The sequence below is a fragment of the Myiozetetes cayanensis genome, unplaced genomic scaffold (genome assembly GCF_022539395.1).
Source record: "Myiozetetes cayanensis isolate MyiCay16 unplaced genomic scaffold, myiCay2020 scf19, whole genome shotgun sequence".
NCBI classification, from domain to species: Eukaryota; Metazoa; Chordata; class Aves; order Passeriformes; family Tyrannidae; genus Myiozetetes; species Myiozetetes cayanensis.
In genome coordinates, this window is record NW_026087400.1 from 4,728,309 (window position 1) to 4,753,128 (window position 24,820).

The 24,820-nt window shown below is 42.8% G+C and overlaps 2 protein-coding genes across 5 annotated transcripts in view; one reads left to right on the forward strand and one right to left on the reverse strand.

Moving 5' to 3' along the window:
- The window catches only part of NKAIN4 (sodium/potassium transporting ATPase interacting 4), a 50,683-nt gene extending 40,497 nt beyond the window's left edge, over positions 1-10,186 (forward strand). The window contains exons 5-8 of one of the 3 annotated variants that reach the window (XR_007628753.1): positions 572-632; positions 3,726-3,810; positions 8,303-8,390; positions 8,873-10,186. Coding sequence is in view for 2 of the 3 variants with exons in the window: in XM_050313669.1 (XP_050169626.1) it covers positions 572-632; positions 3,726-3,810; positions 8,873-8,882 (156 nt within the window). In the remaining variant the exon portion in view is untranslated. The remainder of the gene's footprint in view (positions 1-571; positions 633-3,725; positions 3,811-8,302; positions 8,391-8,872) is intronic. The other 2 variants (XM_050313669.1, XM_050313670.1) reach the window with 2 other exon arrangements.
- A 2,491-nt stretch (positions 10,187-12,677) lies between these two features.
- Positions 12,678-23,440, reverse strand: BIRC7 (baculoviral IAP repeat containing 7). Of its 2 annotated transcripts, XM_050313663.1 has the most exons (8): positions 23,318-23,440; positions 18,719-19,247; positions 17,058-17,157; positions 16,335-16,416; positions 16,196-16,241; positions 15,044-15,262; positions 14,088-14,153; positions 12,678-13,580 (listed from the first exon to the last, which is right to left on the reverse strand). In XM_050313663.1, exons 2-8 carry the CDS (start codon positions 19,236-19,238, stop codon positions 13,378-13,380), a joined length of 1,236 nt encoding a protein of 411 aa, XP_050169620.1. In that variant the 5' UTR covers positions 19,239-19,247; positions 23,318-23,440; the 3' UTR covers positions 12,678-13,377. The 2 variants fall into 2 exon arrangements, with proteins under 2 accessions (XP_050169620.1, XP_050169621.1); XM_050313664.1 differs by lacking the exon at positions 15,044-15,262.
- Between the last annotated feature and the right edge of the window lie 1,380 nt (positions 23,441-24,820).

Sequence of the window (24,820 nt, forward strand, 5' to 3'; positions counted from 1 at the left end):
GTCTCTGAACATTTCTGCCAGTTTATCACCATTTTTATGGTTAACTACCTTCTCATCTGCATAAAAACTACTCACATCTTGTTGGTAGCTCCTGCACTGAAGTAATTCCTCTTCCCTTGCATTCCCCATATGACAGGAATGCAGAGCTGATGAGTTCTTGTCCCTGGACCTCCTAATAAAACCTCCCCCTGTGTGTTTCCCATATGCAGCCATCTGTCTAAAACCTTACACAAGACCCTCTCCTGCATCCCCATCACTTCTTACAGAGAGTTTCAGTCTCAGCAAAGCCAGCCCATGTTCCTGCCAATCATTCACACAGCTGCATGCTGCTACTCTGAAGGTGAGGGTGGGCCTTGCAAGTCTTTATTGTCAAGCTTTGATTGTGCTCCATCAGTGTCTTCCCTGACATCTACACCTGCACCCCCTGCCTACAGCACATAAGACTTGGCTCTTCCATTACAGTAACACTGCCAAGAGGAGTGTAAATACTGGCTGTTGAAGTGCTGCTGAGCTGGTTTTGACCGGGCCCACATGCCTGATCCTGAAATGATTTATTCTCTCTATTTTCCAGCTGGTGGGCTTTGTCTACGCCTGTTACGTCGTTAGTGTTTTTACAGAAGAAGAAGACAGCTGTAAGTATTTATCAACAGATCCCTTGGCAAAGGTTGTAGTGAATTTTATTTCTCTCTCAGATGTCTGTCTGTGAGGGCTGAGTTGCTATCAGATTTCTTTCCATCTCTGCCTCTATGGGATATGGCACTACCTGCCTCTCGAGGATCAGCTGGTTTTACTGCGAGGGTTTTTTCCCCCCGTGTCACTGTGTGTTAGATGCTGTAACTCTGCTACACTTCCACCATGAAAGAGCTTGGTTTTGGCTTCTCAGCTGGACTAAGCTTTAGAGAAACTGGGCAGCTGCTTCTGTTCTCAAGCTTGTATAGCCTAAGAACAATTCTACTGAAATATAACTGCTGTGATTAAAAGCACCTTCGACAAAGAATTCATCCCAGTGCTCAAGTAGGTGACCTGCTGAGTCTCACGTGCCACAGGCTGAGGATGAAGGAGAACATGAGATTTCTTGCCAAGGACCAATCTGACCACTTAATTTAAGAGCAGAGGAAGTACTGTATTTGAATTAGAAGGAGGAGGAAGGAGCCAACTCCAACTCCCTCGTGTTTGGTACACAGATCTCTTCAGTGCCGTCACCAGACGTGTGTCAGCAAAGACTCAGGGGCATCACCTGGGTCTGTGGGATCTGTGCAGGTCTCCATAACCTGACCTTGGATTACTCTGCCCTTCTAAAACTCAAAACTTTGAGGCCAGTAATTTTACAAACAGAAGAATGGATGCATAGAGTTAAAGTAAAGGTGAAGTTTGATTTCTTTGGCAATGGGCTGGGCCTAAGCCAGTTTACTCCAGCAAAGGGTCTGGTCCACAGGTTTTACATCCAAATATCAATTCTTTAAGGCATTGATCAGATTTGTGCAATTAATTTTGTTGTTTTAAAGAGCAGCTGGCATGGATGAGAGCTGAAAAACAACAGCTTTGAACTGAATATTTGGAAGTGTGTGAAGAATGTGTTTCCATAGGAGTGAGAGGAGATGCATTACTTATCTGACTTGTTCTCATGGTTTTTTTTTCTTCCTTCCCGTGTGGCTGAACTCATTCCAGTGGCTTTATTGATCTTTTTTTTTTAGAGCTTGGCAGTGCACTTAGAGAAGGTGCTACATTATAGTAATATTTTTTAAATTACCCTTTAGCTCTTCTATTACCTAAACAGCTTCGGTTCTGAGCCCCTGCTGAATATTGTAAAGCAGGAACTGGACAGAGCTCATTTTTATAGTAGGGATCTGTTAGGAGAGGCAACCACATGGAAGGAAGCTTTATCTAGAAACACAGAGCTGTTAATTTCAGGATACATATTTATCTTTTTTTCCCAACTAACAAATTCGCTTTCCCTCCCAGTTTCCCAGCTTGGAGTTAAAATGCCAGCTTGAATAATTAACAATGACAAACCATCAATATTTCACACTCGCAGGGGTAGATCCTTCCAGTGACCTGAATAAATTTGAGCTGCGTTTTAATTTTCTCTTCCATTTGTGGTTTCCTTTAAATGTTGCTTTGATATGCAGCATGAAGTAATTATAAGTGCTGAGGCACATTAATCAGGAAGCTCATGCTAACGTGATTTTCATGAGAAAACACAGCAGTAGGGATCTACTAATGCTGATTTGTGGGCAGGAATATTTTAGATGTGCTAATGCACTATAATATATTGCAACAATGAACCACACTTAAGATTTATTTATTTTAAAGTGATTTAGATTTTGAATGCACCCAACGCTTCTCCCACAGATGCTCAGATGATAGGACCTGTGTTTGTTCAAGGTACTACACAGTTACTCAAAACTGCAGTTCTTTAAGGTTTCCTAATTTAGAAATTCCACAACTGAGGTAATAAAGTGAGTGTCTTTTTTTTAAAAGTGCAGCCTTTTTTGATCTTAAGACACTCAAATGTTTTCAAAAAGTGGCTGCGGAGAGGTCAGGTCTCACTGGAACTATTTGGGAATTATCCCCACAATTAATGTAGAACCTCTACAGGTTTCACCTGACAGTTGTTCCAAAATCACAGTGTCAGCATGAAGCTCTCCATCAAGATGGAATTTCTCAGAATCTGCTGCCCTTGGGTTCCTAAATATATTTTTAAGAGGGTTTTTTTTAACATTCAGTACATCAGTAAATATTTTTTCTGTTGTTTGACCACTAGAAAATACCAAAACTCTTCAGCTAAAATTTAAAATAATAGTGCCACCTTCAGGAAAGAAAAGTAAACAGGCACTTATGTAGTTAATAAGACTCTCCAATCATTTTTAAATGGCACTTGGACAGGATGGCTTTCACACTTCCAAACAAAATGCACTAACTTGGCACCACAAAGTGGTCTAAGCTGAATCTATTTTAAAGGGTTTTGCAAGGCCTGCAAGGTCAGTCTCAAATCACACCCCATCACACCCCTCCTGCCCTGGCTGTGCTGGCCAGCTCAGTGACACAGGCTTGGCCTGATGTCAGGGGAACTGAGACAGGCTTGGAAATTGCTTCTCTGGTTACTAAGGGAATTGTCACTTAAAACTCTCCCTGCTGAGTTACACTGCCCTTCTGTGAACACTGGAGAAGGGGAGCATTGTTCCTATTTGTACACAATTAAAAGAAATTGAGTTGGCAGAGGGGACGTGAAAAACATCAGAGAGGAAGATAATGAGGTGCTTGCAGTTTTCCAAGGCTGCTGTTGTCTTGCAGGAAAGACAAGTGGGGCAAGAAAATTCCCACTTCACTGTGTAACCTTCAAGGGGATTGCTGTGCTGCCAGCTTCTCCCTGGCATTCCCTCAGGAGCCATTCCCCAGCTTCCTCCCTTCGGCACAGAGTGGAATGGCTGAGGCTTTGTCAGCTCACTCTCATGTGAAGTCACAGCGTGCTGGCGATATCCAAGGAGGTTTTTTTTTTTTCTGGAGTTTTTGTTAGCTCTGCTCTAAGTCTTGTGTTGGCTGAATCTCCTCTTTGGCACATTTGCCCATCCCAGGAATCCATACCTGAAAATCCATTTTTCTGTTCTGTCACTGATTTTTGTGTTATGCCATGACATGCACCCCACCCTTTCTCTCATTTCCTTTCGACTTTCTGGCCATGTTTGTTTGTTTGTTTGTTTATTTGAGTTTTGATTTTTTTTCAGTTGATTTCATTGGTGGATTTGATCCATTTCCTCTCTACCATGTCAATGAAAAACCCACCAACCTTTTGTTCAAGCAGACATACCTGTAAGTATCATCTCCTGTGCTAAGAGGCTGCACGTGTCTCTTGGTTTGGTGGCCCAAGGGTATCACAAGTTTGGGGTTTTTTCCCTCCTTGAAGATTGATTTCTCCAACAGGCTTTTCAGGCACAGAAGGAAGGAAGGAATGGACACCAGAAGGGGTGAAGCAGTCCCTGCTCAGCCCCAGGGTGAAGCTGGAGTTGCTGTGCTTGGCTTAGGGCAGTGCTGTTGGATAGGAAACAGTGGGGCCAGCTATAGGATGTCATTGTAAACAACCTACTGGGTGCCTTTTCCTTGAAGAAAGCAAAGGGAGGGTTTTTTTTCAGCCATGAATGCTTCCCAAGCAGGTCAAGGCAGAAGCTTGTGAGGAAGAAAGGGTCAGCCACAGCACAAGCAGAACGGGATCCTCACTGTCAAGGTTAAATTGTGGTCTGTCAGGCAAAGCATCCATGAAAGATTTGTACTGGAGTAAAATTTCTGCAACATCGAGTTATTTAAGCTGTACTTAGCTCTGTGGACAGTCATAACTGAGCTCTGACCTATACATCTCTGTCATTTTAACCACAAAATTTGACTTTGGCTTGGGAACAGGGTGTCCCTGTCCCTGCTTGCACTTCTGGGGATCCTGGAGGGTACAAAGGTAACGCTCCAGTGAATTAAATTTAAGTGAGCATTAGATGGTTTGTATTCAGGATGGCACAGGTTTTGCTCCTAAAATTTCTTTTTTTTTTCATTTGTTTATTTTAAATTCTGTTTTCTACAAGAACTGAAGCTTCCATGTGTGGGGCAGCCCAAGAGTTCAGCTGAGAGCAGGGAGCAGAAAGGGGAGCTTTCCACAGCTGCTTCTCTCATACCAGTAATAGAGATCCATTGTTGAATTCCCATTTCTACCCTCTGATAATCCCTCCCCACTGCTGAAGGCACAAGATCACAGTTTCACTCTGTCCACTTAAAAGATGGTTCTTAATAAGATTCTGAAACATAAAGGCCAGCATTGTCTGCTTAAAACAGCAAGGAAATGTGATTTTTTTACATTTTTTTAAATTGATCTGTAAGTGGCAGTTCAACATATAGAATGTTTTTAAAGCAGCTGCTAAGGGAGGTTGTTTTGGGGAATAATGTTACCAGAGAGTCCTGCCAAAAAGAAGGATGTGAGAAGGGGGGAGAAGACGGGGGCTGAGGGAAGAAAAACTCCCCCCAGATAGATTGGTAGATGTGCCCCTCTAATTCCACAAGGACTTGCTGCCCACTTTGTCACCACAGAACAAGATCAGAAGAGCAAGTAATTTTTGCAAAGCAGTTGAATTTCCTGTAACTTTGGGGTTCTATGCTGTTATTACAAGGGATGCTAGAGGAGATTAAATATTGATTTCTTTCTCATTTTGTCACAGTGGGGTGGAATTTTTCATAGTCTGCAGAAGCTGTGGAGCCTTAAGCAGCTCCCTGATTTACTCCCTTGATGCAGCAGCGTGCTGAAGGAACATCACACACTTTTACAGTGCTGGGTTTGGGCTGTTTTTTTCTTCAAATGACCAATTCTGCTCATGAAAGGGGCTATCACTTATAAAGGAAGTTTTCCATGTGGGGAGACTGGAATACAGACAGAACTTAGAAATGTAAGCATTCCTTCCAGGCCTCAGGAAGATGGGAAGCTGCTGCTGAAGTGCACAGATAATTTGGCTGCTCCTCACTCCTGTTCTTTAGCCCATCACTTCTCTGTCGATGGCTGCTGCCACCACACAGCAATATTTCTTTCTGGCTAACAGGACATGAAAACAGCTGCTGAGCAGTAGATAAAGTGACCCTCTATAAATTTCACAGCAGCCACCAAACAGCAATTTTTGTTTGTGTAGTTATTTCAGCCTTACTCTTGCCTTTGTATGAGGGGGAGGGAGAGGAGGAAGGGATAATTGATTCTCAACTAATGATACCATGGAGTGTTGCAGTCTGGGGCACTGAGTGCCAGATGCCTTTGTCCTGCTGTGAAAATCCTTTAGTGATGACTTGAAGGTATTTTCTTTTTTTTTTTTTTTTTTAATATCCTGTTCAAGAAGATGCAAAACAACAACTACATGCAACTTCTTTGAAGTGTAAATTTATAGAAGAGCTAGGGATAGGGAACATGGGCTTTCTGGTTTTAACTCCTTTTTGTTAATGGAAATGCTGAACAAAACCAAATGTATTCCACACAACTACTGAGCAACCATGAACTTCCATTTCAGGATGGCATCACCCCCTCGTCCTGATACTGCACTTGCTGGGCTGCCACAACAGGATCACTTTCCTTTCTTCCCTAATGGAATTATCCTATTCACTCCAGTTTTATTTATCCTTTTCTGATGAGATCACACTCCTTCCTCTCAATGTGCCCTTTCCCTTGTCCTGGCTTGCATTTTTCCCTAATCTCTCTTCTTCATCTCTCCAAATTTATGGGTTTTCAGAGATCCAAGGCCCCACAGAACAGTGATGTGACCTGGACTGATGAGCACAGTTTATATCCAAGACTAACCCTCATAATCTCTTTATTGAACACACAGCCCAAGTTAGAAAACTTTTAAATATGCTGCCACTGTTCAAAGATACTAAAGGGAAACTGCAGAGTTCCTTGGCAGCCTAATTCAGTGGTTATCAGCTGCTAAATTCAGTATTCAAACCATACACCCCAATTCTGGCCTTCAGCTTCCATCCACTGCACTGCAAGAAGTTCTCAAATATCTTTGCCTCCTACTAGGAGGCAAAAACATCCCTCCCAAAACCTTTTACTGGTAACAGGTACTTCCAGACCACAATCCAGTTATCTCCCAGCTTCATCCTGGTGATCTACTGCCCTCCTTGACCTCAGTTGCAAGTCTCCAGTTAGTGGAAAACCACAAATTATCAAGTCAGCTGTTATTTTTCTCTATAAAAAAGCCAACAACAAAAATCAACCATCATTTTGTGCTGTTGCTTACAATGGCAAGATTTAAGTGTGCTTCATTTTAATTTGTACCTCCAACACTTACACAGCAAAAATGGTTGTCTAAAAATACATTTATTTCTATTTAGGTTCCACAACTGCTTCTGCTCTACATTTCATTGACTCCAGGGGAGTTTGGCTGGGATGGTTACTATTTCAAGTCACAACCTTAAGTAAAAGAGGCTAAAATTATCATGGAAAAAAACTGCTCTGGAAGTTTTACTGTGTAACAGAATTACCCTTAATCTCACTGCTGATTACCAGTCAAGGCACTACAGTAATTATTTAATAATAATGTATCAGGAACCTTGATGGAAGACGTGTTAAAGTCTTCAGTGCCTGAGTTTCTGTGTCAGGGTGCTTAGCCAAAGGGTAATAAATCACTTCTTGAAAGGCAAAGTTACTCTCCTGAGGCCAAAAGAGTTTTGAGGAAGGAAGGGCTGAGCCCTTTCCCCTCCTTTAGCTGAAGCCCAAGTTCAGGCCATGCCTGCTGGCACCGCTGTCTCCCCTGGGGCTGCACAGCACAGGCCCTCAGCTCCAGGTTGCTTTTGTTCCTTTTCCCTTGTAGTCAGAATTCTCATCGTTGGAGGCAAAGAAGCATTTCTGCACCGATAACCGTGGAAGGGTTAACTGAGCCAGCTCTGACATTTCCCACTAAAGCTCTTATCTCCAAGCGCCCTGCACTGCCTGCCAAGGCAGGGGGAGGCCCAGAGCATCCTGATCATTTGTCAGCACTTCCCTCCTGCTGCATCCATTTCGTCCCTTGACAGCCTGCTCCGAATCTGTTTCGGAAGGCATTGCTGTGCAATCTCAATTACAGAGCAGAATAGCCTCAAAGCATGATTTTGTACACAGTTTAGTGCTAAATCAAGAACCTGCTGGGTGACAGGGGTAGCCTCTATTTATTTAAAAGGTACAGAGATGAGCAATAGATCTTCCTGCCTTTTAAGACTGTATTTATTAAGGCCAGGCAGTGAATTGCACAGTTGTGAAGCTCCAGCCTGCAACAGTCACTGTGATCTGGCACCCCAAGTGCTACATCACATCAATGGTTTGAGAGCTTTAATTTTAATTGTGGGGCCAGATTTCAGAACTGACTTGCCTTTCCTCAGATCTACCAGTGGAAAAGGCCATTTGGTTGGAGAGGGTGTGACTTTCACCAGATGGAGAGCTCGGTATTGACAGGGCAGCACCAGGAGGTATTGGTTAATTGAGTGATCTGAGGCTCCAGTTGGCAATTGCTCACTTTAATACTCCCTAATCAATCTTTTGTGGTGCAGTGGCTGCTGCCATGGGCATGAAGCAGCTGTGAGCATGAGCATGAAAGGACTAGACCCCATACAACAGTCATCCCTTACTAGCTGAAAGGGGGTTCTTCAATAGATCAACTCATAGTTGATCTAACTAATACCATTAATTAAGGATGACCAGAATACTTTACAGAAGAAATTTTACCTAAATAGGAAAAAAAAATATCCCACTTTATTTTGAGGAGAGAAGAAAAAACCCCCCAAAACAAAATGCTTCTGCTTCTCTTTCTAGGTAGAGTCTTTCCCAAACAAACAGTTTGCTGAATACGAACATGAATTTGCAAACTCTTTTGATCAACCTGAAGCTGCATGTGTAAGAGGTGATGTTTCAGCCAAAAACATTCACTCACCTTTACTGCTGGCTCCAAAAGTAGATCTGCTTCTACTGCTGCATCTACACAAAAAGCACATCACTGCAATTTCAAGCAGCTACTTTATTCTAGAGATGAGCCTTAGCTTTTTAAATTCCTAACCAAGTTTTATGCAGCTCCAAATGCTGAGGGATCCATAGATCTAACACTTTGGCTCCTTTATCTATTCCTTAGCCTAACTGCAGCATATTCAGGTCTGACATGTGCATAGCATCCTTTCCAGGCTTGAAGACTACTTAACCACATTACTTCTGAGCTCTCAATCCTATTCCTCATCTGTAAGAAATCATATTTAAAAGCACAAAACAAGAAAAAGAAAAAAAAAGTGTCCTAATTCTTTTCCTACCGTTTCTGTTCTCTTAAGTAAGCAATTGAGTACTTGCTCCACACTGATGTCTCACATTCACCCTTTTTTCCCCCCTCCCTTACAGGCCTGCGTAAGTGAAGAGGAGCCAGAGGATGGATAAACCTTGCACTCCACCACAAAAGGTGCTGCAGGAAACAGTCCCCTGTGGCCTGGACCTTTGGCAGAGGAAATGCAGGATGGTGAACTCCATTCCATTTTTTTGTTCCTTGTCCTCTTTTCAAATGCAATGAATGTACATCAAAGAACGGTTTGCAATTCTCCAAGTGCCCTGACGAACCTTTCCTACCATAGTCTGCTGGTACCAGCCAAGAAATGACACAGGCCTAAAGACCTCTGGCAGAACAAGTTCACCAAGAGCCTCTCTCAAGAGATGCAGTTGAAGTCGGAGCTGCTTCCTTGCAGCCTCGGATCCATAAAGAAGGAAGCACTGCATAACGCCCTGGGACATTGCATATGTTCTGTAGTTAGTTCCTTCCCCTTCTCCTCTCCCTTCTTCTGAAAAGAGCCTAAATGCCCTAACACAACTTCATCTCCTCCCTGCCTGTATAGAACTTGGTGGGGGCTCTTTTACATTTGAGTTACTTAGGCTTTTTTGGTTTTTAAGTTATAGTTGAGAACTCTTCCCTTCTTCCTCCCTGCCCATCCAGGACTCCCTTCCTCAATCTCTGTAGACGTGGCAATAAGCATTTGTCCTGGATTTCAGTGTCATGTGATCTAACTCCAGTAATGCTGAGCAGCTTAAAAACTAGTACCAGCACCAAATCTTTACTCAGCACCCAGCTTTATCCCATTTCAACATGCCAGGCCATTCTCAGAGCAGCTGTAGCTTGCTCTGGTTTGCCCAGCTACATTAAATTAACACTGGTGTAGCCATCCACACAGCTGAATCCCCCTGCAGGACACTGAAAAAGACCTAGTTCTTCATGGATCACAGGTGGGGTTGTCCCTGCCTTCTCTGTTATTCCAGACACAAGCCTGGCAACATCCCCATGGAAGACAGGGGTTTTTTTGTGACAGGTTTTTTTGAGGGGAGGGAAAGGGCCGAAGGGGGAGTGTAAGTGTAATTAAGTTGCATTAATGAGCTGCAGCAATTAATTAAAAAAAAGAACAAAACCAACAAAATGTCAGTTCTGTTAGCTGTGTCTCCCAGCACACTGAGGATCAAGCAGAGAAAGAGCACTTGGCCAGCCAGCTGTGGGATTCTGTGGCTGGTACCTTCCAAGTGCTGCTGTAATTTGTTGTTGTCTTACCTAAATCTGTTTGGGATTACTTGGCAGTTTTGGAAAATGCCTTTCAGAAGAGTCAAGCTAGAAGCCATGCTAGGGAGAAGTGTGAAGGAAGAATGAAAAGAAATAAAAACATTAAGTGCTAAATCAAAGACTGAAATGATGCAGCTTTCTTTGTTCTGTTCCAAAGAACCCAGGAAGCAAAGTCCTCTTCTATAAACCCAAATGTATAAGCACCAAGAGAGCATTTTTTTGGTTCAGTGAGGCTTCTGTTCCAGATACCCACTGCAAATTAACATCCTGAGTTGTGATTGGGTGTAGCTGCAAGTAAAAATGTTGATTTCTGGACAGGTTTTTTTCCCCTTCTGACTGAGCAAAACAGACATGACTAGAGGAAGAAAAAGCTCAACCATCTTTCAAACAGCCCTGCCTGACAAAACATAACTACTCCCTTTATTAGTCAATATTGTGTCACGACTAAGTTAAAAAATATCAGTGAAAGCTACTCTCCATTTCAACACCATGAACAGCAAAGTGCATACACTGTCTGTTGGCACTTCCTCCACCTCGCCTTTGATTCAGTTCATTTCTGCATCACACTCATTCCTACCTGCCCTTATGTTCCTGGAGGGGCAGAAAACCAAAAGGGAATAAGAGAATAAACATTCTCTAGTCAATGAATTTATTCCATGAAATATTTAATTTATTTGGGGCTTTTTAAATGAATCTTCCCTTATCCAAAATCACCAACTTCACATTTTTTGGTTTACTGTGATTTCTTTTCCTCAAAGAAATTGTTGTCCATCAGATGCCAGCAGTTGTTACTGGCCTTGTTTGAGAGCAACCAAAATTCAGCCCAGATGGTGGAGAAAGCACAGTTCCAGTTTTGAGCAGCTGAAACATTTCACTAATAGTTTCAGGAAGAAATTCTTCTAGGTGGTGGTATGGAGGAACTCCTGGAATTATTTTGAGGTCTGCATGTTTTTAACACTACATGTCTCCAAGCCCTGATGGCACATTTACTAATATAACTGATTAAGTAAAAAAACACTTGCCAAGTACTCTAAAGAGACTAAACATCAAACTGTGCACTAAACAGCATTACCTCTTGGCTTTAATACACACTGGAAAACTGAATAAATAAAAGTGTGATGACTGAGTAGCTTCATAACTACCACTCAATTACCTGTGTTCATTGTAGCATAAAGCATCAATTAATAGAAGGAAAATAAACACTAAGCCTATATTCAGGTAAGCCTATAATATGCAGTATCAATGACTGCCATAAATCATAAAAAGATAAAAAAGCCACCACAGTCTGAGAAGAAACTAAGAGAAGCTACCAAGGGTCATATTCCACACTTAATTACCTCCTCCAGTTTTCATTATCAGAGCCATTCATCCTTCATACTCTGAAAAGCCCTTCCTCCTGGTCTGCTTGTGCTAGAGCCACTCTTGAGTACCACAAGGTCACAGAGTGGCCAGGGCAGGGATTGGCAGTCGCTCCCACCCCCAGCGTGCTCTCAGAGCAAGGAGCAGGTGAGGGTTTTGCTCCAGTGGGTTCCCTTATCTCCAGTTTAGGAGTGCCCTCTGTTGGGGACAGGCATCACTGGAGATGCTACACCACTCTAAAAACAGGGCATATCTACTCCTGGAGGAACATCTTCCCATAGGAAAAACCAACTTCTCCCTTCCAGATGTGGAAAAGCCATGATTTTCAAAGTGTTCAATAAGAGAAACACCCAGAAATAGCTGTTCACTTCCAGCCTTGTAGTCCTGCTCACACTTACTTGAGGTTCAAGCCACACTGAGCTGAGTTTAAGAGGAAGTAACACTATTCTAGCACAGAGCTGGTTTTGTTTTCCCTTCTCAGATTAGCACTTCTATTTAAGCTGTAAGCTTTTGCTGTTATTTATAGTGGCACAACAAAGCCAGTGATATCTTAAACCCACATAACACCTAATTTGGCATGTTGGTGACAGTCCTGCTCTCTGTGAAACCTGCTGTCTGGCAGAGACCCATCAATTCCTCCAAGAGTTGGAGGGTTCAAACTGCTCCACTAGTGATTCCCCTCATCTTTGCCAAGAACTTCACTACTATTACCGCCTCCTTCTGAAGGCAGGGATGAAGAGAGCACCCACTCTGGTCTGGGGGTGGGGAGGGTGGAACAAGATGGTCTTTAAGGTCCTTTCCAACCCAATTCTATGACTCCATGAGCCACATGTTGTCTTGAGAATTCCATGGTCAGAACAGTTACTCTTCTCATGCCCACATAGCACTGAGGGACAGAAGCGACCTACGACCTGATGTCACTCTAACATTTGAGGACACCACCACAGCCCTCCACCAAGGAGGGAATTGTACTAGAATCAGATACTCAGACCTCTGAGTTAAACAAAGGAAAAATTTTATTCCATGAAAAAGAACAGTTTATTTTTAAAAACATATTTCCTTTCCCCTTCGGTTAACAAGCGATAGCACAGACAAAACTCACTCTTTTTGGCTAAATATAGAATATTCCATTTTAAATAACAATCACCAGTTTAGCCAGCAAACAGAAGTCCTAAAAAGGTAAGTTCCCATAGCTATCTTCTAGTAGGATAGTATCCAACAGCCAGGGAAGAGCTCCATAAGAAGCTTCCAGGAGACCATAGTGACCCTGAGCAAAGAGTCTTTGACCTGGGGAGGGCAACTGGGAGTTAAGAGGTTGGAGAGCCTGCTATAAGCCAGGCTTTTCCACTTAGTTATGCAGATCTGAGTATCAGTGAAACCTTTCATCAATTGTTGAAAATTCAACAAAAGGGGTGGGGGGAGGACAAGAAAGAGCTCACGAGAAAAAGTTAGATTCTCCCCCTCCCACAACACATTGCTGCTGAGTATTCTTGCCTCAATGGAATGCATTTTGTATACAAAAACCTCCCATTTTCACTCAAACTTACTGAAGGAAGCCCCAGTAGAATAAGCTCTAAACAACTGCTAAATGTGTGAGAAAGAACCAGAGAGCCTACTAAAAACAGCCTTTGATTTCAGCACAGAGCAAAGATTCATTTGAGAGCACAGGAGTTGGGAGGAGAGCCTCTGTCAACAAAAGCCTCTCTTTGGTGGACAAAAGAACCCAGCAGAGTTTTTCTGGAGCAATCCTACAGTAGGAGTACAGCAAACCAGCAAATCCTCCTAGAAACACTGTGCACAGGAGGCACATTTAGTGAGGTTTTACACATATGCCAAGATACCCTGTAAATAAGATTGCTCCAGCATCAAACTATTTAGTGATGTTCTTCCTCTGCTGTTTTATGAGTGAGCTGTATGGACTTATCTTTCCCCTTGGGTGCATCACCATGGCTCAGGACATGAAAGTCCTCACGCTCCCCTGGATGACAGCCCTGCAGATGGGACACAACCTCAAATTGAGGGCACATTCTCCACAAGCTACCAGGTGGCCACAAGGAACAAACACAACAGACACATCTCTGTCCAGGCACACTTTGCACATCCTTTCCTCTTGCAGGCGGCGGAGCTGTTCTTCTGTGCTCAGCTGAGACTCATCTTTACCAGAAAAGGAAAAAAAAAAAAAAAAGCCCAAACTGTTAATATTCTCGCAGCTCCAGAGTGCCAGTCCTGACAGCTTAGGAGGTCACACTGCAACTTGTTTGTTGGTTTGATCAGAGACTGCTGTGGAGATGGCAAAAGTGCCTCTCAGGCAAGTTTCATTTAAGCTGGAATACTACAGCTATTATAATCTGGTTTATCTACACAAGATTCAGTTTATCCACACATGCTGGACTGAGCAGGGATAGAGATCAACATCACTGTACTGTGGTGTGTAAATTATCCCAATAAACTGGATTTTTTTTTAACAGTCTGATTCACAATGGAACTCTTAATTCCTGAATAAGGGTTTCTAACGCCAGGTACCACTCAAGCAAGCACTTCCCCTTCAGGATTTAAAAAAAATCAAAATCAATTAATGTAATGATTACTGATGCCATTATTCTAAAACTCATCCCAGTTATGTCTAAGCTCAATTTCACCACCACTGTCAGCCCAGATCACCTGATTCCTTTTGCTGCCCAGATTGCATTTCTTCTCTCGATGTTCCAGCCTCCCTCCAAACAGGATCTGTGTAACCAGGAAAGAAGATGGTATTAAATGCTACCCTTGTCTCCCTCTCCAGACAGTGCTGTGTGAAAAGATGAAATAGCCTAGGTCTCAGGAGCCTTTGGTTGACTCTGCTCTTAATTTCACAGGCTCAGCCTGGTGCAGCTGATGTTCTTTGTGGTGCTTCAGTCCCTGTCTAAGTGAACCCCCGTATCAAAGTATCACATTCTCTCCTCAAAGCTGGTTTATCTATCAGACAGCAAGAGCCATCAGCTGCTCATTCCTACTATTTAATGCCATTTTCAGTTTTGTGGACTTCCTTTTTCTGTGTTCTACAGAAATGTCAGACCACGCTATGGAGACAGGGGCTTTGGAAACTGCACCTTCAAGTCAACTTCACTCAGCAAACAGACTCCACAAAGCAGATAACACAAGACAGGCAGGTAAGTTCAGGAAGCTACATATCATCCAGACAAGTAGTATGGCTGTTTCTGATCAATTTATTGATCCAATTTTAAATAGGCTTGGAGTAATTATCCATCCTAGAAGCTTTGCTTCAGACAGCTGTCTGGATCAGACATGAATTTATGCACAAGTCTCCACATTGTGGAGCTGCTGCTGCAGGTCTAGGGGCAGCAGGAACCACTGAGGATATCTACACCAGAGCCTAGTGGAGGCAGAGATAGGCACTGATACCCCAGTAACCACAGCTCCTCCAGGTTTCTTTAAATCAGAATGCCACTGTTCAGCCTGCCAAGGAAAGGCAGGCTCGGGGGCATTATTCCTAGGCTGGAATTAAGAGGAGGAGAGAAGGCAGACCTGCAAGACACTCCCAGCAGTGCTCAAGGTGAAGGAAGAGGTGACCCATCCACCTACCCACCCACCCAGACCAGGTGTGGGGCCAGGCCTACCTCTGCTTCCCACAGCACCGCTGCTCCCTGCCCTGCCCGACTGCAGCAGGTCTGAAATCAGCTCAGACTCAGAAAGGTAGAAAGCCCCCATCAACCTGAATTTGTTCTCTACCAGGTTTGCCACACAAGTGGGGTCAAAGCCCATCTGCAGGACATTGTGCACTATGTTACGCTGATCCTGAGAAGGATGAGCCAGCTCTTCCCAAGCACTCAGAGGATCTGTAAAGCAGTGAGCAGATACTTTACCAAGAAGGCAGAACTTTCTGGCTCAAGTGTGCCATTCCCTAAAGCTGTTATATATAAATTGGTATTAATATACTCTTAAACACTCCTCAAGCTATCTATATATAGCTAGACTAACATCCAGATTTACTGTTTGTACTTCCAATCATAACTCACAAGCAAATTAATCAAAAGCAATTTCATAAGAGCCCAGGGACTAATTTTGGATGGTTTATTCTACTGCACCAGTAAACTAAGCCTCCCTCTATCAGTGAGCTGTTTGGCCTCAGTCCAGAATCCTTATCTTTGTTTTCAGATCCCAGAACAGAAGCCTCAAAATTGTTTTCATGAATATCAAGTGGAACATCCCTATTGAAGTGTCTCCTACCTCAGTCTAGCTCAACCATTCATCAGTAACAACAGAAGAAATTCAGCTGGCAGCCTGTTCAAAGACTTAAGTCTTGCTTACACTCATGGGAGCCAAATTTCACCTACTTAAATTTCCAGGAGCTGATGAAGGGGAATAATCCCCAGGATCAACCCCTTCACAAACATCTAGACCCCCTAGCTGTTCTCTGGTGTCTTATCGAGCTTGTTTAAAATGTTGCAGTGTGGAAGACACTGCAGACAGACAACAACACCAAGAGCATGCACAAGTCAAAGGAACATTAGGCAAACACTCAAAATTCACACAATTATCCAGACTAGCTAAGTGCCTCTGGTCTTAGACTACCAGGTCTCACGAGAACAAGTAATTTTGTTTCTTGAGCTACAGACTTCCCTAAAAACAAAGTGAAACTGCTCGTAGGATACCAAAACACCTCACAAATACCATGTGTACAGAGGGCACAGCAGCTGGGGTGGGGTGGTAGAACCAAGACCACACCACTTTCAACAGATGATGAAGCACCACGTAAATACAGCACTGACCTTGGGAAGGAGGGGAGTCCTGTTCAGTCTGATCCCAGGAATGTCTCTGAAAAGTGACATAAAAAGAGAAGCACATGTTCAGAACTCCCCCGTCTACAAACCTCCATCTACTGCACACAAAATACATAGTAGGACTCACTGGAGCTAGCACGGTGGTAGAAAAGGTCTCCTGAACACTGTTAACAAATTCTCTCCCCTTTGAATGCAATAAAAATTCACACCTATAAGCAGAAAGGTTTAAACATATTAGTACAGGGTCTCTCAAGTGAAAGTAGCAGGAGTAGTTTGAATTTCAGAAGCAAAGGGTATTATGAGTTATGAGCAAAGTGCTATATATTCAATAAAGATGGGGTATCATGGGTTTTCTCACTCCCACTTCCTGCACAAAGGTTGACAGTAAGAGGTTCATGATTCCTCCCCCTTAATTCAATCTTCATGTTTGGCTCAAGATGAGCTCAGTTGTAACATGCTTTGGAATAGAGCACAGAACTGTGATAAGAGAGCAGTTCACAGAAAAAAACCCCTAAGAACTGCTTAAGAAAGCCAAGGTTTACAATACATTTCTTTTTGTACCTCAGAGGAGCAGTAACCAAAGCTGGTCTTTGGTGTAAAAAAAAAAAAAAAAGTGACTTTAACTGAACTCTTAGATGGTGAACTCTGGGTCAAATTAGAAAATCTCAAGTCTGAACTGTGCCATTCTACCTGAGCTTGAACATTTTATTTTGCTTTTAAGGTGAGAGGTTCTAAATATTTCTATCCTATGGAAAAAAAGAAACAAACAAACCACAACCATTAGAGTAAAATGCATGACCAATCTTTTGGCCTTGCTGTGAAGGGCATTTGTCAACTCAGACTGACTTACTCTGGATACCACTTGGCATGTTCCCTCCAAGGATCATCTCCAAACGACCAGCTCCTCACACCTCCATCACAGTAGAAGCATCTCACTACATCACCTCGTCCTGAGAGGGATATCAAGAGGTTATTTTATGTCTGAGACACTGGGTGCTCTACTGACCCTGGAGGAGAACCTGGGGAATGGACTGAGCACAAGACACAGGCTGACAGAACAGATGAACACGTGACAATTCACCAGCACTGTTCAGGGGCTGGAAATCAGTTTGAATTCCCAGAGCTGCAGCTGGTTGAGATGATTCCAGAACTGGGTCACAAGCTAACAGGCAGCATGAATGTGAGCACCTGAGCTCCCATGTACACACATACCTAACCCAATCCCCCTCTATTTAGAGCAGAACTGAAGTTAGTTATACCTATAAACACCCTGTGTTCACTAACCACATTCTGCCATAACCAGCAGGCACAGGCAGACAAAGTACACAGTTTCCATCTCACAGATATAAGGACTTGGCACAAGGTGGTCCCCTGGCTGCCCTGAGCTTCTCTTCAGAGATATCACAGGGAGGGGAAAAGTCAAACACCATTACGAAGAACTGCAGATAAGTGCCCTGCCCTGAGGACATTGAAGCAATGTCAGTCAGTAGAGGCTGCCAGTGAGTTTGGGTCACAGGCATGATCTCCCAAGCACTCGTGTTAGAGCACTGTTTGGCTTCACTCAGCTCCAGAGTTCTCCAGGTCAGGGGACTGCTGGGGAGTGCCACGTGGGACTGCTGTGCCTAATGTGTCCCCAGATTAAGTCTGTGACACTCTTCAACAGTGATTCTGAAGTGTTCAGGGTGTGCAGGTTTGTTTCTGCTTAGGGACCTTTAGTTTGTAGAACCTGCCTGGGACTTCCTTCCATGTCTCAGTTTGACATTCCTTCATATCAAAGTCATCACACTTGTAACACACAAGTATCCCTAAATTATCAGCTTCCAAAAAACCAGAAGGATTCCCCCCAATATTTAATTGCAGTCAAGCATTAACAGTGTAAATATCTCCTCCAGAAGAAGTATTTCTTCAAACCTATTACCTAACCAGCAAAGCCTTCTCAAAGGGAAACAATAATGATATATTGATATTCACATGCATGTGATAACAAGAAATATTGCCTATTTTACTCAAAAATGAGTATCTTATTTCTGAATTAAAAATCTGGAGTCCTTAGAGCAACAACCCACAGTGATAGCCAGATGGGTTGACTACCTACAGATTTAACTCAGATTTGGGGTTTTCAGAAGGCCTCAGTGCAAGACAGTTTATACAAAACAAGACATGCCAAGCAAGCTCCTCAAGTCCTTTTAGAAGTGCAAGTCATAAACAGGCTCAATGGATCTTAAAGCACGTACTTTTCTGCCAGTAAGACATCTGTTTAAAACACATTTCTCCACTTTCTCCACTCATGCTGGCAAGGGAATTCACTTACTAGTGGACCCCTCAGTACTCAAACAGGAGTTGAAGTAAATTCTGCACAAGCAGCAAGTGAAACAGTACATGCTGAAGGAAGGATGTGGTTTCTAACTACAACACACATACTTGCAAGCATTTGTAAAAGCAGTAAAACACAGTGAAACCTTCAAAAGTTAACTTGAATAAGAGTTAAGAAAATCTTTCCAGGATACCTACCTGTGTAAAAGAATCCTGCTCTGGCCAGCTGCTCTGGATGAATGTCAGAGTTTTGCGGCCAGTTCTGAAAGGTAGAGAGTCTCATCTCCTCTGTGACCATCTCTGGGTACTCTGGTTCGTTGGGCAGGGCTGTCTCCTCACTGACTATCCCCTGCAAGAGACTGAGGAACTGCCCGTCCACAGTGTCAAAGATCTCCTGAAGAGACAGCATCTCTTGGTTCCCGACGTCCTCACCGCAGATGTATTTACAGGAAGGGAAGAAATTGAGGTGCTCTATTATGGGGCAGTCCCCGGGTCTCCAGTCCTTCAGGACTCCCCCGCAGCAGAAGCACTGCACTTCATCCCTGGGGCCCACGTAGAAGAACCCAGCCTCCACCAGGTCTCGGGGGGACACGGGCGAGCTGCGTGGCCACCGCTGGAAAGTCCTGAGCCTTCTCGCCACGCTCCTCATGCCGGGATCGAAGAGCTGGGAACGGGCAGCCCCTCGCTCGGTCCCCTCCGCCGGTGCCGCGTCCCCCATGGTCCTGTTCTGAAAGAGAGGGTGGGATATCCCAGAGCAGTCAGCTGGATTCCCAGCTGTCACAGGCAGCGCTCACCCCGCAGTTATTTGTTCCTCATCCCCCGTGCATATTCCAGAAAGGTCCTGGTCTGGACAAAGCTGAGCTTGTTTCGGAATTGCAGCCAGAACACAGATCTGGTGGTTCTGTGCTTTGCTGCTGAACTTTTGCTGAGCCCTCACTAGTGGCTGGTGGGAAGAGACCAGCACTTTCAGAGCCCCCCCTTGCCAATTTACAGGAGAGATGGAACAGAGAGATGGAAGGGGAGGGCAAAACCTGTGCTGCCTCCCAGGCTGAGCCAATCCAGCTTTGGGCATCTGATCTGTGAGATAAATCCCCAGTCATTTTGCTCAGCCCTCAAACTAGCATTAAAAATTTTTTGTTCCTAAAAGCAGATTTCAACAGGCACTCCATAACAAAGCAGAGAACAGCCACACCCAAACAAAAAGTGTCTCATCATCTCCAGTTTACAGCCAAACACCACACGAAACATCAGGAGATTTTTCATAACCTTATTGTCCTAATTAAACAGTGAATATCTAGAAATAACTCTACAAAAGGGCTTCTCCAGGGGACAGCCTAAAATAATTAGGTGCAGTTTCTGTGAGGTGTTGTTCTAAGAAAATCAAGGATTTTCTCATTTTTTGCCTTTACTAGTTCTGTGCAAGAGTAAAAGTGAAATTAAAGGAGTTCCCCAGTGCCTGATTATCGAAGCCCTCATTCTGCTTAAGGTAACAGCCCTTCCCTCTGTGAACTGCAACTCAGCAACCGCTTCCAGTACTTTCCACATGGCTGGCAAGGACACTTTCAAAATGCCATATAATGGCACAATTGAAAATAAGGAACAATTTAACTAGTTACATCAAAGGAATTCCTTTGGAGTGAAGTCACCATGTGCATGATTAACTGGTAGGTGCAATCAATTCCTTTTTTTTTTTTTTTTAATTTGTTGTCCTGAAGATCCCTTCACCACATAACTCAACAGGTAAGTTCATCCCAAGGAAGAGTAAACTATTTTCTGGGTATCAGGGCTAGGCATTATAAGCACACAGACCCCGAAACATCACAGACAAATATAAGGAAATATAACAAAAACAATATAAAAACACAGCCTAAAAAATTACGGGTTTTCAAAGCTGGTACAGCACATTAAGATAACTACAGCACTGCACTCTGGAACAGGCACAGAGTAAAATACAACTGCAAACCACCTGTGAAGCAGCTACTCTGCAGTAAACACCATCACAGAGACCATGAAGGGGCTTAAGAAACACTCAAAACAGTAGCATCTCTGAATTATTCTTCCTCTTAACAAAGTCCTACAGCACATTTGGGGGAGGGAACTTTAGAGGGCATTTCAGTCACCACAGCCAGAGTTAACAAACCCATCCTCCATAGGTATTACACATTTAGTGAGATTCTAAGAGCAAAACCAAGTCTGCTCAACCATGTACATCTCACAGTGAAAGGTAGCAAGGAAGACAGAGTTTATTAGCAACTAGAATTTTCTTCTATAGTGACAGAAAGCAGAGTCATAGGAAACAGCTCTAAAGTTTCAGAAACTGTGCTTTGTTTAACACAATAAAGTGGTTACTCAAGAACTATGTCACTGGTACAGAGAAAAATCCATACAGAAAATAAAAACCCAAAGCCATTAGTCCCTGATTCCCAGCAGAATTTGCAAGCTAAGCAAACTGAGGAGCACTGAGTTTTTTCAGCCTGCACAGCAGATTTTGCTCTCAGAACACAGAGAAACAACAGAGACGCTTGTTCATCAGGCACAGCTCTGCAGCCAGTGCTGCTCTCATATTGAGCCCTAACAAAACAAAAGCTATAACTCTTAAGCTACAACAAATGCTAGATTTCACCAACATGATGAACAAGTTCTCAGCCTCCTTCCACATAGGAAATACATATCAGAGCAAGTTTCATGGCAAAGTAAAACCAAATTTTGTCTTCCACCAAAACCTTTTTTTTTTTTTTTTTGATAAGTGAGAAATGCAGTATTGGAGAACAAATATATTTATCTTTTGCTTATTAAGAACCCCATTATGATTTACCTGCACTAAAGACATTTATATGCTCTGCATAAAATTCCTTAACTTGGCTAAGAAGGCTCTCCAAGGTAACAGTTAAAATAGTTGCAACACCAATAAAAGGCAATATTCTCACACAACCCACTACTCACACATAAAGCCAAAGCAACATTACAGCCCATATCGACAATTCCTTACAATTAACACAAGGAAAATAAAATTATTTGAAAACAAGCAAAATGCCAATCTTACCTGCAACATAAGAACGAAACTCCAGAAAGCTTCCATGAACTAAAACTCTCTCAACTCCACAAGCTTCACACAACTGTCTTCCCAACAACACCAACTTCTCTCTCAAAGAGGCAACAACTCTTCCTTGGTGGAAGTGAACCCAGGTGTCTCAGAGGCTATTTCTAATGCTTTGTTTTCCCCTATTGGTTGGGTTTGGGCTGAAATTCCCTATTGGCTAACAATCTTAATAAGTGGGGGGGTCATCAGGGAAAGGTACAAAGATAAATGCAAACTTTCTCTGGAAAATAAATTTTGGGGTCCTTGATGAAAATAATTATAGCACCTAAGTCTTGGGATCCTGTTAAAACCTAGTAGAGTGCCAGGCACAGCATCTTGGTTCCTATGATATAATGACTACCATCCTCCTATTTTGCTGAGACTAATAACAGTATTTCTGCATCTTTTCCAACTTGCTCTCACAAGTGTGTTTTGCACCTTAAATTTCTTAAGCAAATGGACTGTAGAATTAACAGGTAAATAGCAAGAAGAATTTTCTCAAGACGGGTTAAACAGATTGTCTTGCCTTTGCTTTGGGAATCAACGCACTTTTGTTGCCATTCCATCTTCACATTTTGAAATCTTCCTATTCCTTTGCCTTCCTGTGGTCACAATTCAGAATGGAAGATTTTCAGAGTAGTTTTGAAAGCTGCATTTACTTGAGAACTTGATTTCATTTGCCACATTTCTGCCTAAGAGATGAAGCTTATTCTAAACTGTGTGCTTGACAAAATATCAGTTCTCTGTGTAAACATAAGGACACAGGTGGTTTCTGTTTCTAAAAAATGATAAATTAGGATTTTTTTTTAAAATAAAAATATCCAGAGTCCTTTTTGTTACAGGCAAGTCTATACAAATATTTTCATTTCAAAGAACAGTGTTGGGGTTTTTTTTAATTAAATACTCTTTAATGAAAGCCCCTGAGCAGTAGAGGGCAGTGCTCATATATGACATTTACAGAATCTTGTAACCAGCAAAGGTGTTGGGACTTTTTTTGACCTTAAAGAATTTATATATAATAAAATACACATAAAGATAATTGCACATTATCTTCTGCTCCACCGATCCTGTTCTTTCCAATTCTATGTTGATTTTTGAAGGATGTGTCCTAAAAACCTAAGATCCAGAATTAGCAGAATCCCTCCTGCAGAGGCTGTTTGGGGATTGCCAATGGGTTGTAGCAAATCACTTTGTAATTGACAAGAATGATTGATAATTCTGATCTTATGAAGCATTTTACAAGCAATGAACACATCTTGTGCTGCCTGTAACCACAGGTGATTTTGGGAGGTGCACAATTCCACCTCTTCTAGGGTAGCCCCCAGTGGGACTGTTAAAGAGGGAAAAGCTGTATAAATCTTAGAGGAGCTCAAAAGCATCTTCTAAGTTAATTGACAACAATTGGCTGATTCTTGCAGGGATTATTAGGGGTTTTTCCTTGTATACACAAGATTCTTTTATCATAGAATCTTCAAGACAGGTTTAAGGTTGGTTTTATGTGGGGCTACACTTGTGATTCTGGGGAGAACATTTCACCAACAAAGCAAAGCTCAGGAGGACTGGTGAGATGACCGTAGCAGAAGAAGATGAAGTGACATCAAGTCAGGTGCTGAGAGCAAGTAAAAATAAGTCAACATGTATAAATGATGGGGGGCTTATTTTAGCACACCAAAATTTGGAAAGCAAATAACATATTCAGTAATGCAGCTTATACTCACCTTTTTTAGCAAGTCATATACATTTTTAGTTCCTTTTCAGAGGATTAAGATGTCCTTCTGAACTTCTGAATGCTTCTTAAAACGAAGAGTGCCATGAGCTAATGACAAACAAATGTGGGAACCAGTAAACATCAATCAGGAGTCCAGGATAGCTCAGTGATAATGATCAACAGTGCCATCACTAGACAGTGATTTGAAACACTCGGTGAAGAAAAGAATATAAACATAATTAATCAAAAATGTGTTTACTAACATCAACCTGATTTGGAAGGAAAGCAATCAATAAATACAAGGGCCAAAATATAGCTGGAGACAGCATGATGAAGAGCTTAAAAGGGCTGAAGTGACTGGAGCCCCTGGAAAAACTCCAGCAGAATTCAGCACCTCTAGCTTTGAGGTGCTACAGAGCTGTAAGAGGATGAAACTGTTCTGGTGAGGTTTAGCTTGAGGAAGACTATTGTGCTTTTACCAACAAAATAGGAGTTTACTGAGTTTACTGCTTTTATAGCAGGGGAAAAAAGGTATCAGTTGGCATAAGTAAATAAACAAAGAGGCTGGAACACAAATAGAGGTGCCACAGCTTGCCACTGCAACTGGTGTGTAAAGGAGCTGGATATCAAGCAAATTAATGGCATAATTGCTATTCTCACTTGCTCAGAACCACTGTTAACCACTATGAAGATGAGGATCCATTTTTCAGAACAAAACATTCAGATCTTGTGATATAACTGCTTTCCAGCCTGAAGCAGAGTAGACAAAATCATTACATTGGTAGCTCCAGAAGCAGATGATTGCTGCTATTTCTCATTTAGGGCCTTGCCTTCCCTCTTCTGGTTCCCTCTTCCTTGTCTGTTGTCCTTCAGCTTCCTTCACACTGAAGGGCCAGCTGGTCTCATCCTGCAGCAAAGCACCTGCACTCTCCTGCTCTCCAGGGAGTTGCTGTCACTGTTCCTGCCACAGTGAAATCCGTGAGGGTGCCTGTCTGTTCAGCTGCCTCCCAGTGCAGCGCTGAGGGACCAAAGCACATCGCTGGCTCTTGACACAGAGCTCCGCAACATCCATAAAACAACTCCACTGTGGACGAGCAAGAGGATCCAACCCAGTGAATAATGACAAGACACACTGAAAAGTGACTGGTCACCCCTGGGACAAACACAAAGTCATTCCCTTAGGGCAAAGCTCAGAAGTCTCACTTTGCTGTTTCATCCAGCTCAAGGCTACTTTCTTTTCCCACAGCTTTACATCTAAAGGGACCTTCTCTGCCTATCAATGTCTTCCTCGCTGCACTCCTCTCAGGGGACTTTTCAATAACAATGAAAAACAAATGTAACACATTAATAATACTAAATGATTTATTGCCTCTAACATTAACAATCATTAATTCCGAAAAATGTTACTGTGAAGTAAATCATAGAATCACAAAATAGTTTGGGTTGGAAGGGACCTTAAACACTGTCTCGTTCCAAACCCCTGCCATGGCAGGGACACCTTCCATCATCCCAG

Bases quoted from the DNA above. Each gene is read 5' to 3' on its own strand.
- BIRC7 (XM_050313663.1), bottom strand. From the start codon at position 19,238: ATGGGGGACGCGGCACCGGCGGAGGGGACCGAGCGAGGGGCTGCCCGT. The intron at 16,242-16,334 runs GTGAGTCCTACT...GTCACTTTTCAG, and splicing joins CTACCACCGTGCTAGCTCCA to AGACATTCCTGGGATCAGAC. The intron at 13,581-14,087 runs GTGATCTGGGCT...TTTCTGGTAAAG, and splicing joins TGGGCAGCAAAAGGAATCAG to ATGAGTCTCAGCTGAGCACA.